General features: G+C 56.0%; 8 protein-coding genes across 15 annotated transcripts; 4 read left to right on the forward strand and 4 right to left on the reverse strand.

The window, feature by feature from the left end:
- Window positions 1–527: 527 nt before the first annotated feature.
- KVP18_002668 (uncharacterized protein) lies at window positions 528–2,130 on the reverse strand (the record flags this gene model as incomplete). Of its 2 annotated transcripts, XM_067953744.1 has the most annotated exons (3): window positions 528–1,629; window positions 1,660–2,006; window positions 2,035–2,130. In XM_067953744.1, the coding sequence occupies 3 exons, from the start codon at window positions 2,128–2,130 to the stop codon at window positions 528–530; spliced, it is 1,545 nt and encodes a 514-aa protein (XP_067809855.1). The 2 variants fall into 2 exon arrangements, with proteins under 2 accessions (XP_067809855.1, XP_067809856.1); XM_067953745.1 differs by lacking the exons at window positions 1,660–2,006; window positions 2,035–2,130 and having other exon boundaries at window positions 528–1,607.
- A 237-nt stretch (window positions 2,131–2,367) lies between these two features.
- On the forward strand, window positions 2,368–3,994 carry KVP18_005179 (uncharacterized protein; the record flags this gene model as incomplete). The annotated part of the gene is made up of 2 exons (XM_067949560.1): window positions 2,368–2,767; window positions 2,796–3,994. The coding sequence occupies 2 exons, from the start codon at window positions 2,368–2,370 to the stop codon at window positions 3,992–3,994; spliced, it is 1,599 nt and encodes a 532-aa protein (XP_067809894.1).
- On the reverse strand, window positions 3,991–5,444 carry KVP18_002685 (uncharacterized protein; the record flags this gene model as incomplete). 2 transcript variants are annotated; one of them, XM_067953781.1, is made up of 2 exons in its annotated part: window positions 3,991–4,339; window positions 4,381–5,444. In XM_067953781.1, the coding sequence occupies 2 exons, from the start codon at window positions 5,442–5,444 to the stop codon at window positions 3,991–3,993; spliced, it is 1,413 nt and encodes a 470-aa protein (XP_067809888.1). The 2 variants fall into 2 exon arrangements, with proteins under 2 accessions (XP_067809888.1, XP_067809889.1); XM_067953782.1 differs by lacking the exon at window positions 3,991–4,339 and having other exon boundaries at window positions 4,380–5,381.
- A 1-nt stretch (window position 5,445) lies between these two features.
- On the forward strand, window positions 5,446–8,135 carry KVP18_002682 (uncharacterized protein; the record flags this gene model as incomplete). 3 transcript variants are annotated; one of them, XM_067953776.1, is made up of 3 exons in its annotated part: window positions 5,446–6,505; window positions 6,623–7,659; window positions 7,689–8,135. In XM_067953776.1, 3 exons carry the CDS (start codon window positions 5,446–5,448, stop codon window positions 8,133–8,135), a joined length of 2,544 nt encoding a protein of 847 aa, XP_067809884.1. The 3 variants fall into 3 exon arrangements, with proteins under 3 accessions (XP_067809884.1, XP_067809883.1, XP_067809882.1); XM_067953774.1 differs by lacking the exon at window positions 5,446–6,505 and adding an exon at window positions 6,584–6,593; XM_067953775.1 differs by lacking the exons at window positions 6,623–7,659; window positions 7,689–8,135 and having other exon boundaries at window positions 5,446–6,579.
- A 75-nt stretch (window positions 8,136–8,210) lies between these two features.
- Window positions 8,211–9,981, forward strand: KVP18_002674 (uncharacterized protein; the record flags this gene model as incomplete). 3 transcript variants are annotated; one of them, XM_067953759.1, is made up of 4 exons in its annotated part: window positions 8,211–8,885; window positions 8,915–9,584; window positions 9,615–9,704; window positions 9,731–9,981. In XM_067953759.1, the coding sequence occupies 4 exons, from the start codon at window positions 8,211–8,213 to the stop codon at window positions 9,979–9,981; spliced, it is 1,686 nt and encodes a 561-aa protein (XP_067809867.1).
- Window positions 9,982–10,446: 465 nt separating this feature from the next.
- Window positions 10,447–10,914, reverse strand: KVP18_002671 (uncharacterized protein; the record flags this gene model as incomplete). Its single annotated transcript, XM_067953750.1, has 1 exon — window positions 10,447–10,914. One exon carries the CDS (start codon window positions 10,912–10,914, stop codon window positions 10,447–10,449), a length of 468 nt encoding a protein of 155 aa, XP_067809861.1.
- Window positions 10,915–10,969: 55 nt separating this feature from the next.
- Window positions 10,970–12,552, forward strand: KVP18_002681 (uncharacterized protein; the record flags this gene model as incomplete). Of its 2 annotated transcripts, none has more annotated exons than XM_067953772.1 (2): window positions 10,970–11,234; window positions 11,261–12,552. In XM_067953772.1, 2 exons carry the CDS (start codon window positions 10,970–10,972, stop codon window positions 12,550–12,552), a joined length of 1,557 nt encoding a protein of 518 aa, XP_067809880.1. The 2 variants fall into 2 exon arrangements, with proteins under 2 accessions (XP_067809880.1, XP_067809881.1); XM_067953773.1 differs by having other exon boundaries at window positions 10,970–11,224; window positions 11,257–12,552.
- Window positions 12,553–12,685: 133 nt separating this feature from the next.
- KVP18_002665 (uncharacterized protein) lies at window positions 12,686–13,210 on the reverse strand (the record flags this gene model as incomplete). The annotated part of the gene is made up of 1 exon (XM_067953736.1): window positions 12,686–13,210. The coding sequence occupies one exon, from the start codon at window positions 13,208–13,210 to the stop codon at window positions 12,686–12,688; it is 525 nt and encodes a 174-aa protein (XP_067809847.1).
- Window positions 13,211–13,284: the final 74 nt, after the last annotated feature.

Consider the following 13,284-nt stretch of genomic DNA (forward strand, 5'->3'; position numbering starts at 1 on the left):
CCACCAGGGGGGGGCGTCACTGAATTAGCGCGCTTTGAAATGACCGAAGGCGTTCTCGTCCACTACGCGGAGGGAGGTGCATACTATCTGGCGCTGTACTCGGCCAACCTGCTCGTGGCTGCGACTCCGACCTCCTTTGAGCGCTGCGCTCTACTTGGCCGTGGGGTCATCGGGGTCACTGGGCGTTGCCTTGCGTACGCTCTCCTGGCCCTGCCTTCCACCGACGACCCGGCGTTGAGACTGCGCCTCCCTGACGTCCTGAGCATCGTTCGGCGATCGGGAGCCAAGCTGCACGTAGCGCTTGACGGCGACAATGCCACAGCATATCTACTCACCGATGACTGCTGGCTCACGCGGCATCGTGTCCAGATTCAAGGTTCGAAATTGATGTTGGTCGGAAAGGCCGAAGCTCAGCTGCTTCTCTCGACACCAGTGGATTCCTTTTGTATCATCGGAAGACAGGTCGCTCTCTGCAGCAAACGCGGAAGAGAAATACAAAACGTTCAATGGAGCATTGCGCATGAAAACTAGCCAACGTCAGTGACCTCGATGCGGCCCCGTTTCTGCTGCACAAGATCGCGTTCTGGAGCCTCTCTGTATGGCACCCCCAGACACTCGAAGATCTCCGCCTCGCTCCTGCAGGCGAACGGCTGCCCTGTGGCCGTCTTCTCTCCGCCCCTTCGCAAGACCGGACACAACCCGTGATCCGACAGACTGAGATTCATGTGCCTGGCGTACAGACGCAGGCTTCGGTTGAAAATTGCTGAGCCGGTGAAGTGCAAAAGGGCGAAGGCCCACTGGTTTTGTGGGTAGGCTTTTATGTCCATGCGGCGCAGATGCCCGCGGTGGCGGACCACACCCATCCAGGACTGCGATCCGTGTGAGCTGGTGTGGTCGCTGCTGGTGAGGGAGAAACACACGAAGTCGCGCGTTTTGAGGTGGTTAACCAGGCGATGCAACTCGTCTCCGAGCTCCCCCTTGTCCAAGCAAGTCATCAAAACGTCAACGTCACCGGACGATTCCCGTCCCCGGCGGAAGGAACCGCAGGCGACGCTCTTCACCGTACAGCCCGTCCAGGCGGCTGTCTCGTTCGTAAACAGCTCATGCACCGAGGCCTGCACCTCTGCGAAGATTTCCTCCACTTCAGTTCGAGACATCTTCAGGCTTAGCTCCACGTGGTGCTCCAGACAGTACCGCTGCTTGTCATTGAGGAGGTCATCTTGCCGAGCTCTGAGTTCGTCCAGAGATCGCACCCCCTGTCGGAACAGATCGTCTGCCTTGGCGAGGCCCAACCCCCACACCGAGGCTAATTCAGCCGTCGTGGCTACTTTCTCGTCATTCTCGATAGTGAGGCGCTGACACGCATTCGTCGCGAGCAGCTCCTTCATCTTGTCCCTGGACCTGGCGCCTACACCTGGCAGCGAGTCTACTTGCCCTTCTGTAGTTATTGTGTAAGGCAGAGATTTCAAAACTCGGACCGCTTTTTGGGCTGCAAAGCTACGCCAGTGCTCCCCCATGCTTGTGTAGGAGCGCTCTAGCCGCTGGAAGGTCTCTATCAGCAAGTTGTTATCTGCCGCATCCCCCGCAGGCTCAGAATCCTTCCTCATGAACGCGAATTTATGGCGTCGTCTGTGTGTTAATAACTCGGCCACCTCCCACTGGTACACGCGCAGCTGCTGTGCGGTAGGCCTCCTCCCTTGTAAAAATGTGCAGGGTGGAGTCTCGTTGGTGCCGTAGACCCCGAAGCACTTCCTCGTATGTGTATTGCTCTTATTCACCTCCTCGTCCTGCAGTGCAAAAAGCTCTTCTCTGATGTCTTTGGACTCCAGATTATCGACAGGCACGAATCGGCCAGGCGCGGTCTCTAGCGTCGCGAAGGCTTCTCCGAGGCAGTGCCTCAACGCCCGCGACAGTAGCGCCGTACGGTCTCCCGATACCACAAGGATGTCCGCTTTCTGGATGAGTTTGCCCACGCGTGTGGGATCTTGGGAGGTGCAGGGCAAGCGCTGATCCCAAGGAGCCGCCGACGCTCACCTTGACCTTATTTCCGCTCCGCTCTAGCCTTTTCTGCAGTAACTGGAGCCGTTTTGGAGCCATGTCGAGCCCTACAGGCACAAAAAGATACCTCATATTTCAAAATGAACCGATTACTCCGGCTAGACGAGCATGTGAGTGTGCTGTGACGCCAATGACTTGACAATCAGCCGCATTGCGGCCGGTGAAGTCGTAGAAAGGCCAGTGAATGCAGTAAAGGAGCTTTTGGAAAACAGCCTCGACGCTGGGGCTCGTTGCGTACGCATCACAGTTGCCAACGGCGGACGCCATATCTCAATCGAGGACGACGGAGGTGGTATCCACGCAGACGACATGAGAATCCTGTGCGAGAGGTTCACAACATCTAAACTGCGGTCCTTTGAGGATCTGCAAAGCGTAACTTCGTTTGGCTTCCGTGGAGAGGCTTTATCGTCCGTATCCTACGTGGCTAGAGTCACCGTGTCCACAAAAACCGCGGCTGTAACCAGCCGTCTGCAGCAGCTGTATATGGACGGGCAGCCAGTAGGGCCGGCCAAGTCGGTACCTGGGCCAACCGGCACCACCATCGTGGTCGAGGACCTCTTCCACAACCTCCCGACACGCCGCGCCACGTTATCGCCGCCTTCGGAAGAGTACCAGCGTATATCCTCGATGGTGGCTGCGTACGCGGCTAACAACTTGGATGTTGCGCTCCTGCTCAGTCGAGCGGAACACAGGAGTGGCGGGGCTCGAAGTAGGGCATCTGTCTCTTAGGCAAGCAGATGTGGTGTGCGACCTGGCGACACGACCGAGCTCCGGAACCCGATTCGAGAAGCTGCTCGCCGTGGTGTCCACTCTCTGGGGCAAGCCTGCCAGCCAACACCTGTTTGAGTTCCAGCAGAGTGTCCCCCGTGACTCCCATCGACCGCCTGTTGACGTCTGGGGCGCCCTGACGTCCAGTAGTTACAACGTGCGCGGTGTGAGCGCCTTTTTGTTGTTCATCAACGATCGCCTCGTTGAGCACTCCGCCTTGAAACGTGCCGTCCTGGAGGTGTATTCGCGTGTGCTACAGAAGGGAATCAAGCCCTGGGTGCTGCTCAGCCTGCGTATTCCTCCAGAAGCCGTTGATGTGAACTTCCATCCCATGAAGAGGACTGTGCGTTTCATTGACGACGACTTTATCGTCAAGCAGGTGGCAGAGGGGTTGTCGGAGCCCCTCATGAAACAGGAACGCGTTTTTCATGCGCAGCCCTTGCGTGACGAGAACGTCGGGCGCCCGCAGCGCCCTCAGCGTGTTCGCACTGACCCCTCGCAAACTTCCCTGCCGGTTACGGAGGACCACCCGTGGATGCTGCCTATGCCCAATCTGAAGGATCGCTTGTCTGAGGTCACACACGGCTCTATTGCTGATCTTGCTGACCCTGCTGAGACTGTGACGTCCCTGTCTACACTCGTCCTAGTCGGGGCTGTGGACCCTGACCGTGCGGCGTACCAAGCCGACTCCGATCTAGTACTCGTCAACGTTCGACGCGCATTCAAAGCCGTGCTGCGCAGGTCGCTCCTATGCAGGGAGGGACGTCTTCCAGTGCTCCAGTTAGAACCCACAGTCCCTCTACACCTGCTTGTGAGTGAAGCTTCCATTCCGTCTCTAGTTGGAATGGCGGAAGCTCTGCAATCTTCCATGGGAATATGCATTCGCGATGAGACCCTCTCAGCCCTGCCGAGGCCTCTGGGGAATTACTTCCCACGAGTGCAGCATTTGCCAGAGCTGATGCAACGGGTGGGCGATCTGGGTCCCAATGTGGGTGCCGTAGCCACCGTCCTAGCCGACTTCTTTTCTCACTGGGACGAGGACTACGAATCAGTGCTGCGGCTGGTCGTGAGCCCCATTCTTCTTCACGAGAAAATACCAGAAGCCGATTGTCACATTCAGAAGATCACTTCTCTCAAGAGTCTTTACACAGTATTCGAACGATGCTAATCATCTACCCGTCTTGTGACCCGTTGCTTCTGGCTCTTCAGTTTTGTGCCGGTCGCCACTGTGAGGTTGTGCTCCTTTCTCTGAACGGATTCCAACTTGTGATCTCGGGAGGTCTTGGCGTTCTTTACCCACACTGGAGCCGTCCTCTTGTTACGAATCCTACGAATCTCTGGCAGGTCTTTGTACTTCGTGGACAGAGCACGGCGGTAGCTGATCGCCTGCTTTTCTTGAAGTGTCTTGGGACCCAGCTTCTCAGAAGCGTTGGCCTTCCAAATTCTCAAACAAAAATCAGATGACGCGGAAAGCACAAACCGCGAATCGGAAGTAAACTGACAGGAGTTGGCGCTGGGGAATCATGAAGAGAGTAGCGTGGTCAGGGGACTTACTATTGCATGCGCTTCGTGTGATATATTTCCCTGCTTCGGGTGAAGTTGGACTTCCATATCCTCACAGTACAATCGAAACTCGATGCCGCGAACTCCCGTCCGGTAGGTGAGAAATCGACGTCAGTCACGGCGTTGGTCATGTCGCGATGGATGTGCAGAGGGTCGTCCAGCCGACGCGCGTCATAGGTGTACAGGTTGGAGTCCTCGTTGGCCACCGTTAGACAAAGCGGGTTGTAGGGGTTCCAGGCGAGAGCGTTCACCTTGTTGTTCAGCACCACCTTCTTCAGCGGTGAGGCCTCTCGAAGGTCATATAGAACGAAGGCGTTGTCGCCGGTACCCGCGGCGAAAAGCGACGTCTCGGCTGGATTGAACCGGCAGGCAGTGAAGCTGCTGTACCCCCAGGTCCACTTATGGAGGGGAGCACCCCGCGAGGTGTTCCAGATTTGTACGGTATCACCAGCAGACAACAGCAGAGGTTCGGTATGGTGGTGGTCAACGGTGCTGATGGCATCTGTAGAGAGGTATGTTGCAGTTGGAGTAATGCTCCGGGTGAGTACGTCGTCCACATGAGTCGCCTTCAGATCAACGTGGTGGCCTCTGTCGTCCAGCTCCTCAGTGGTCATGTCCTCGGGGGCCAAGCTCTCAGGAATCAGCCACTGCTTGATCTTCTTGTCGTCTCCGACAGTGAACACAAACTGATCGTCTTCTGTCACACAGAGACTGCGTGCGAATCCCTCATGAGCATTAATTGCTCGGACGCACGTTTTGTTGCCGAGATTCCACTGCCGGAGATCTCCATCTGCACCGACGGTAAAGCACTCCGACACCCGCGTACGGCAGCGTCTCACACAAAGTATGGCGTCTGTGTGCCCCTCCAGTACGGCGTGAAGAGGCTTGGCAAACATACGGTCCATTTTGGTGCCTATGAGCGCCCGCTGGTATTCCCGCGCTCTCTCGAACGGGTGTAGCACCGGGCTGGGGTTAGAGACGTGCTTGGCCATCTCTCCACGCGCAGAGGGCACATAGTCGTCGGGGTCACGATGCAGCACACGGAATTTCACCATTATGGAGGAAAGGCTGGCGCTGTGGTCTAAAGCCGCCGACCACGCTCAGTTAGGGACACTCTTCTTCGCCAGCGACCGACTCGACAAAGCTGAGCATCACTTGCGGAAGGCTGTGGACCTCTGGGACCTGCCCCAATACCGCGTTGGCCTGGCCAGAGTGCTAATCCAGCAGGGCGACATCTTGACGGCGGAGGCCTCGCTGCGGGCACTAACCACCAAGTCTTCGCGTAGCCTTCTTGCGTCAGCGCTCATCATGGGTGGTAGGCTGAGTGAGGCTGAGTCTCTCCTGGCGGATCTTCTGAACGACGGTTTCTATGATCGAGAGATCGTCGGGAATTATACGTCGCTACTACGACGGCACGGACGGAGTCAGGAGGCAGACCTGCTGGTGCTCGCCCGTATACGCGAGGACCACCCAGGTTTTGAAATGCCGCTGATTCCCCAAAGCCCGTTGCCTGTCAGATTTTCCCACGTCCTGTTCATTTTTGTGAGAGTCGGACCCAAATACGACGTGGAGTACGTGAACGCGCATTACCGGGCCCTCCGGAGAACCTTTAGATGCGTGGACTGCCTGGCGCAGCCCCAATGCGGCCACTTCTCGTGCTTGTGTCTCACTGACGACTCTGCCGGCCTCTCCCCAAACGTGGCGCACCTCCTGGTGCCCCCGGGAATCCCTGGTTGGTGGAACAAGGCTTACTGTTTCTCTCCGGCCGTGGAAGCCCACGCTGCAATCTTTGGTCAATCGCTGTGTGTGTACTTAGACGTCGACTGCTTCATATTGGGCAACGTGCAGGCCATGTGCCGGCCATACACGCTCGGCGTGGTGTCCTCAGCGCTTGTGGCTCACGACTACAGCGAACTCGGAGTAAATACCTCTGTCATGATATGGTCGGAGACGAAGCCGCTCAGGCAGCTCTGGACCAGTTGGGCTTCCGTACACCGCGTCTTGTGTCGCTTTGACCATTACGTGGACATGGCACTAGGGTCCCCCAAACAATATGTGAGTGGTGTGTGTGATTACCATGTTCATGGGCTGGGGGCGCCTCTTGTGATCTTTCCTGGTAAGCTGCAGCCAATGCAGGTGACGGGCGACCATGATGCGACCCAATCCTACTTCAATTCTCCTTCAAAATAGCGAAATGGTGACTGGTGAGGTCTTTTTTGTAGCCTCGACGCAGTGGTCCTTAAATGGGGAGGCAAGGTATTTAAAGGCGTCGAGGTCGACACCAGCCGGCCTGTTTCCGACTTCAAGGCTACGATTCAAGAGCTGACTGGCGTTCCGCCAGCCAGACAAAAAGTCCTTCTCGGGGGCGTTCTGAAGGACAACGCTGATCTAAGCAAGACAAAATTGAAGGAGAACCAGGTGGTAATGGTGGTTGGCGCTGTTGACGAGGTGAAGGCACCTGACACCAAAACGGTCTTTCTGGAAGACCTGACGGTGGAAGAGAGAAACAAACTGTTGAAGACGAAGGACGACGCCCCTCTGCCAGTTGGGATCACGAATCTGGGTGTGACCTGCTACTTGAACAGCGTCCTGCAGTTCCTAGCGGCAGCTCCGAGGTTCGTGGAGCAACTGAAGTCCATCAGCATCGGGCCCAACACTGTTAATCCGGACCGATTCCTCGCGACGTCCATCATGACAGCCATGCGGCAGTTGGAGACCTCTGATAAGGCGATCATCCCGTCTCTCGCCGTGGACGCTCTGCGAAGACGTTTCCCACAGTTCGCTCGAAAGGCGGCTTCCGGAATGGGGTTCATGCAGCAAGACGCGGAGGAGTGCTTGTCTTGCATACTCTCCTCAACCGAGCAGTTGCAACTGCCCATTGGGGAATCGCAGCAGATCCCCGGCGCTCATGTCGGAGCTGAAGTCGTCGACGACCTCTTCGGCTTTGATGTGGAGTGCGTTATGACATGTGTCGACCCGGCTGGAGAAGCTCCCGTTACCACTGTGGAGCACATGCGTAAGCTACCCATCCACATCGTGAAGGATGTAGGCCAGGGGCCTCCGATTGACGATCTGTACCAAGGAATACGCGGCGCATTGAGTGAGACGCTGCATAAACACTCACAATCGCTTGGCCATGATACGGATTTCGTCAAGACGTCTGCGCTCCACTCGTTGCCGGAGTATCTGGTGGTCCATTTCGTCCGCTTTGAATGGAAGAAGGCGCACGAGTTGGCTCGCACCGAGGCGACGCGAGCGAAAATCACGAGGGTGAGGCCTGCGGGTTAATTCACATTCAGAAAGTATTGTTCAACCAGAACTTGGACTTATACGAGCACTGCTCAGACTCCCTGAAACAGCAGATTCAACCTGGGAGGGACTTTCTCACTGAGCTGATGGATCGGGAAGCGGCCGCCAAGCCAGAGGAGGACGAAACCTGTTCCACTCCCTGTGCTACAATAACATGCGCCACCGGGCGGTACGAGTTACTCTCTTCCGTCACTCACGTAGGCCGGTCAGCTGACAGCGGCCATTACGTCGGCTGGCGCCGGGCAGACTTAAAGGCCACCGCCAACGCTGAAGAGTGGGTGAAGTTCGACGACGACACCGTGTCCTCCATGCCCTGGAAGAGCATGGACATCACAGGCGGCCGGTCGGACTACCATGTGGCTTTCCTACTGATGTTCCGCCGATGTACCGTAGAAGTGGAGGTGAACAAGCGTGTTAAGATGAGCAGTGATTCATAAGCGAAGAGCGTCAATATATGATCAGACTCTTAAGTAGCGTCGAGATTAGCCGGTGTTTTAGAAGAAAATCAGTTTATGCACAAAGAAACCCCTGTCGTGTCAACCACAGACGCCTCATCGGAGGACAGATTCATTTCCTCCTTGCCTCCGCCGATGACGCCTGAATTGTCGTCGCTGTATGTGGGCCTGCACTCGTCGCGCATCCGAAGAGGCGACCGCCCTGGCACCACCACGACGGACAGCTCTCAGGTCAGCGGCTCAACCGTTGCGGAGTTTTTGCAGTCATCAACGGTCTACCTTAGAGTCATGAAGAATCCGCAGCCTCCTCACCAGGAGCACTTACTCATCACATACCCTGAAACCATGAAGTTCGACGAAGTGGCGGATGCCGCCCTGGTGAACATCAAGTTGGACACGCACGATTTGGCTGCTGGAGAGCTCGAACTACTGCATCACATGCTGCCTCTGTTTGAGCTGCCGCTGTCTATCGGCCTGTGGACCAGCACCATCCAGCTACGTCGCCGTAGCTCCGCCCAAGTGGGCGAAGATCGTGTGGCGCGCATGTCAGACGCGGTGCAGCTGATTTTCGCTTTCTGGCGACGACGACGCGTGACTTACACCTGGAAGATGTTCTCAGGCATTAGAGGAGGCCTCACGTGGGTGCACTATCGCTTTAACGAGACCGATGAGGTGAGGCCGTACAACTGCATCAACGACACGCTCGGACTCTCATGGAGGATATCTTTCCCCGTGAGTACAGTGGGGATATCGGACGCCAGGAGGCCGTCGAGATGCTGCGCCCCATCGTAAAGGAGTACAAACGACTCTATAAAAAGCACCAGAGGACGGCATCGGAAAGAGACGGCTTTCAAGAGCAACTTGGCGCACTACAACAGACCTGCGAGTCCTTGCGATTGAGTCTGAGGGAGGCGAAGCAGCAGCAGGAGATGTTGGGGGCTAAACATGAGGGCGTTCTTAACGACATGCGCCGGAGTCTGTCGCAAACTGAGCTGGCTTGGGCGGAAGTGAACCGAGTAGATGCCCGTCTAGAGTCCACGTTCAGTGACCTTCGAACCCCTCTTGTAAGTGATTGGACCGCGCGTAGTTTGCGGGAGGAGAGCGCCCACTTGAGCACGCAGTTGGAGTCTGCGCAGGATCTCGTCTTTCGCCTGTGCGGTGCGGTGCCGCCGGCGGAGTCGCCTCTCCTACCGCAAAGACTTCCGATGGTTACCGATGTGGGTGTTGGAGTAGACGAGCCACCGAATGTTTCGCCTTCTGAAAGCCATTGCAATGACGCCTCGGTCGCGCGCCAACTGCAGAACGCCGTTCGCGTGGTCGCCGCTCAATACACTGCCCATTCTAATGAGGTTCGTCACTTTCTGGCGGCGCACTCTGACTTGGAGAAGCGCTGCGCTGCTGTCGTGCGGGAGCTGGAGGAGGCCAGGCGCCGTGAGCAAGAGCTCTGAGTTCTCATGGCAGAGGTTGCAGCCAGGCAGGACGACCTGCATCAGGAGTCCCAAACTGGGGGTAGGTGTCAGCTATGGCTAGACAAGAAGTCTTTGCGTAAGAGTGAGTAACTGGGAACATGCACACAGACCGTGTCTTGTCTCTGGTTTGCCGGAAGTTCGACAAGCTGAAAGAGAAGCTCGCACGCCTAAAGACGCGCCGCGGGCTGAAGTCGCGCGTGCACTACCGCGTGCTTCACGTCGTCTACCTGATTTACGAGCTGTTGCGACTTCCGGTGTCGCTCTCCAAGTTGAGCAAGTCGGGACTTGTGGACGGCGTCTGTCTCGGAAAGGAGCGCTCTGTCGTGCTTCCGATTGTGAATAGGTACTACGTTCAATGAAGACGTTCACCCATGAAACTCTATAGGTACTAGGTTCGTCTCGTCACGCCGAGGTAAAGATAAGAAGACAAAACGATTATTGAACGCTATTGCCTTAAATGTATTGAATCTACCGTCTGCATTTGGTGATCACTCGAAATCTGTGGTGTTAAGTTTTTAGGGGTCCGGTTCGAGGGACAACATCTCTCCCCCAGGATGCAACATCTCTCCCCCAGGATGGACTGGACAAAGGACCACCGTCGAATATCGTTTTAGGGGATGCTTAGATAACGTGTAGCTTGAAGCACAAATGAGAATGCAGAACAGTCGTGCAAGTGGCGCTCGTAGAATCACTTCTCCTTTCGAAGACGGATAGATTTGCTGTAATTCTCGCGCTTCTCCCATTCAGTATTACGAGCTAGGAGGTACTGTGCAGCTTTCGCACCGACTGTTGAATGAAAGAAAATTCTAACAGTTGAAAAACATTTACGCTGCTTCATTGTTGCTGACATCCCGACACAGGCGAATGGGGCTGGTTTCGGCAGTGCTAGAGACTGTTCCCCTTAGGGACTCCACGATACATTCCAGTTCCCGGATTTTCGCCTCGTAGTCCTTTATTTTCGATTCCGTCCATGAGAAGTGCTCCTGAACGTTCTTCAAGTGGACATTCATGTCGATGATGGGTCCCTCCCAATCGCAGATGCCACCAACGTGGAAGACGCACTTCACTCGCACAGCCCACCAGATTTTCAACAGCCCTCCATCGATGGGCTTTCGCCTAACCTCCGTTCCGCACCCGAGACATGGTTCCCCCTCTGCAGGTGCGCAAGTCGCGCAATAAAGGCAATCGCAAGCCGTCTGTACAGGTTCGTCGGTCACAAGACCGCAGCGCGGACACACGAAAATGTCTGGTATCTTATCGCGGTTAACGAAGTAGTCGTCTGGGATGCCCATTGAAAAATGTGAAAAAACACGTCACAATTTGCAATACAGGGCCCCTCCCAATCAGATGGGGGCAAAGCATTGCCTGCACCACGACGCGCAGCATGTCATGGCTCTGTGCTCGTTCGTTCAGGTAATGTGGATGCTACTCAACTCTTACAACGCTGGCACGAGTCCGAGTCGAGTAAACTACTACGTTGTCTCCATGTCATGTCTGCTGTGCTCGATCACAGCGATCCTGCGCCACAAAGCCGACGCGGCGTTCCTGGTTTATTTCTGTGTGTTAGCTGTCTCGGGGGGGAACGCCATCACCTCTGACAACGTCATTTTCGGTGAGCTTCTGATTTATCAAAGACAGAACCCAGTCACTTGTACCTTACGGCTTTCTTTTTTGCGTCAGGATTCGAGGTGGTCGTGGTCCTCGCAATTGCCTCCGTGTTCATCGTAACCTTCGTCGTCTCGACACAGATTCGTGTCTCCGACGGCAACACGATTCCGCCTTTGGCCACCGCCTTGCAGTTGACGTCCGCGGCTATACACATCGCGGGTTCAGTAGCCATATGGATAGCTGACAGAGAACTGGAGCACCTGGCGGCCTTGGTGCTTACGCAGCCGCTGATCGCCACCGACGGGTATGACCCTATTCAGCGCATGGAGGAGGACATTCCGGTAGCACGCTGCGAGAGACTGATGCGGCACATGTCCGCCTCCTGGCTCAGCTTCAATACTCCCAACCACGGCTATACTCTCAACAACGGCATCGTCTCCACGAACGCCGCCTGTTCGGACTGCATGCCATCCCAGGTGTCTCGCCCTTTCGGCGTCTTAACTGAGGTGTCGCCGTCGACCAGACCGCTGTATGCACATAGGGACGTTCGACCGCCGTCGACCCGATCGCGTCGCAACACGGTGATGAAGGTTTTCTCTACCAATGCTTGGGCTACCACGAAGTGGCGAACGCGAGTTAGGAGAGCGCTGCAGTTCTGCGACCGGCACTGCCGCTACTTGCGTCGACCTCCCGTGAGCTTCCCCTTGTGCGAGATGCCGCCCTGCGCGAAATTCCTCCACCGCTTTTTGGATAACACCGTTGAGACCCTCTACGGGCACTGGGCCACTCACCACCTTCGCTACATCGTACTCGCTCACATCCAGCACTCCAAACTCTGGATGCTAGTGGTACCCATCATTTCCTTGAACCTCCAGTTCAATGTGGCTTTCACAATACACTTGTCCAACACCGTTGGCGCCAAAGGGCACGACCATATATGGGTCAGCGCTTTGTGGTGTATCTCCTTGGTGATGAGCATCGGCCATCTTACAGTGGTGTGCTTGGCACATCGAGTTCGGTGGGTATCCAACCACGGCACGATTTACTGGTGGACTTCGTATGTGCTTGGTACCATTCGTCTGATTCTCGTGCGCACCCTCAAGACTGACGCCCCGATTCATGTGGTCAACGCGCCTCTTGTTGAGTATCTCTGGATCCATCTGCTGTTCGAAGTTATGGTGAGCGACAAGCTTTCCCAACATAGCTACCAAGCACCGGGAACTACCGACGATTGCGGTGCCACGTCTACGGCTATTTTTTCGCGGTGGCGATCAGCTTCTGCATGCCAGAGAATTCGCGGCAACCGGCGTTTGTCATCGTAGCCATGGCGAATACGGTGATTCTGTGGTTCGTCACTCGCTACCGAAGCATTGCATACAGGCAACTTTTTTACAAGGCGGTCGTACCCTACTACGTTATGATTCGGAAGTTGATGGACAACACCTCGGAACTAGACTAGTCGGTTTCGGACTCAGCCTCCCACCTCTCTGCGAACGCAATCTTGGTCCTCCTCCTGGAATAACGCAGAAGTCCGAAGTCTACGTACTCCTGCACAGCAGCCTTCAGTTGATGACTTGCGAACCCACGCTGCCCAATAACTGCGTGTTCAACTTCAGTCAGCAACATCCAGCCAGACCACTCATCTCCTAGGCGGTTCGCCAGCCGCCTGTCCTTCTCGCGCAGTACATCTAGAATGTCCGCCCTCCAGTCGCTCCGTGGTTGGGTACGGCTATCCTTGATGCAGGCCTTGCACACGTCCACCATCCTGAAAGCCTCAGCGACGTGCGATCGGCTCACCTCGTCGCAGCACTGCAGGCGGGCCAGTGCCTGAGATAGGCGCAGCACGGCAAACAGCGTTCTGGGCGTGGTGTAGGAGTTCTGGTTGTTGAACTCGGTCTCTAGGCGTTCGTGAGTCCGCGCCTCCACATAGTACTCCGACACCTCGGATATCAGCTCCGTCGGTAGGCGGGGAGAGTACATCTTGGCTCGCTCGACGAACTTTCGCAGGGTTTCGACCGGCAGCACGTCTTCGTAAACCTCCCTGGTTTCTCCCT

This window comes from the organism of the source record quoted next (assembly GCF_019968955.1).
Source record: "MAG: Porospora cf. gigantea A chromosome Unknown PgA_NODE_31_length_63540_cov_307.727_1-52000, whole genome shotgun sequence".
Lineage (NCBI taxonomy): Eukaryota > Apicomplexa > Conoidasida > Eugregarinorida > Porosporidae > Porospora > Porospora cf. gigantea A.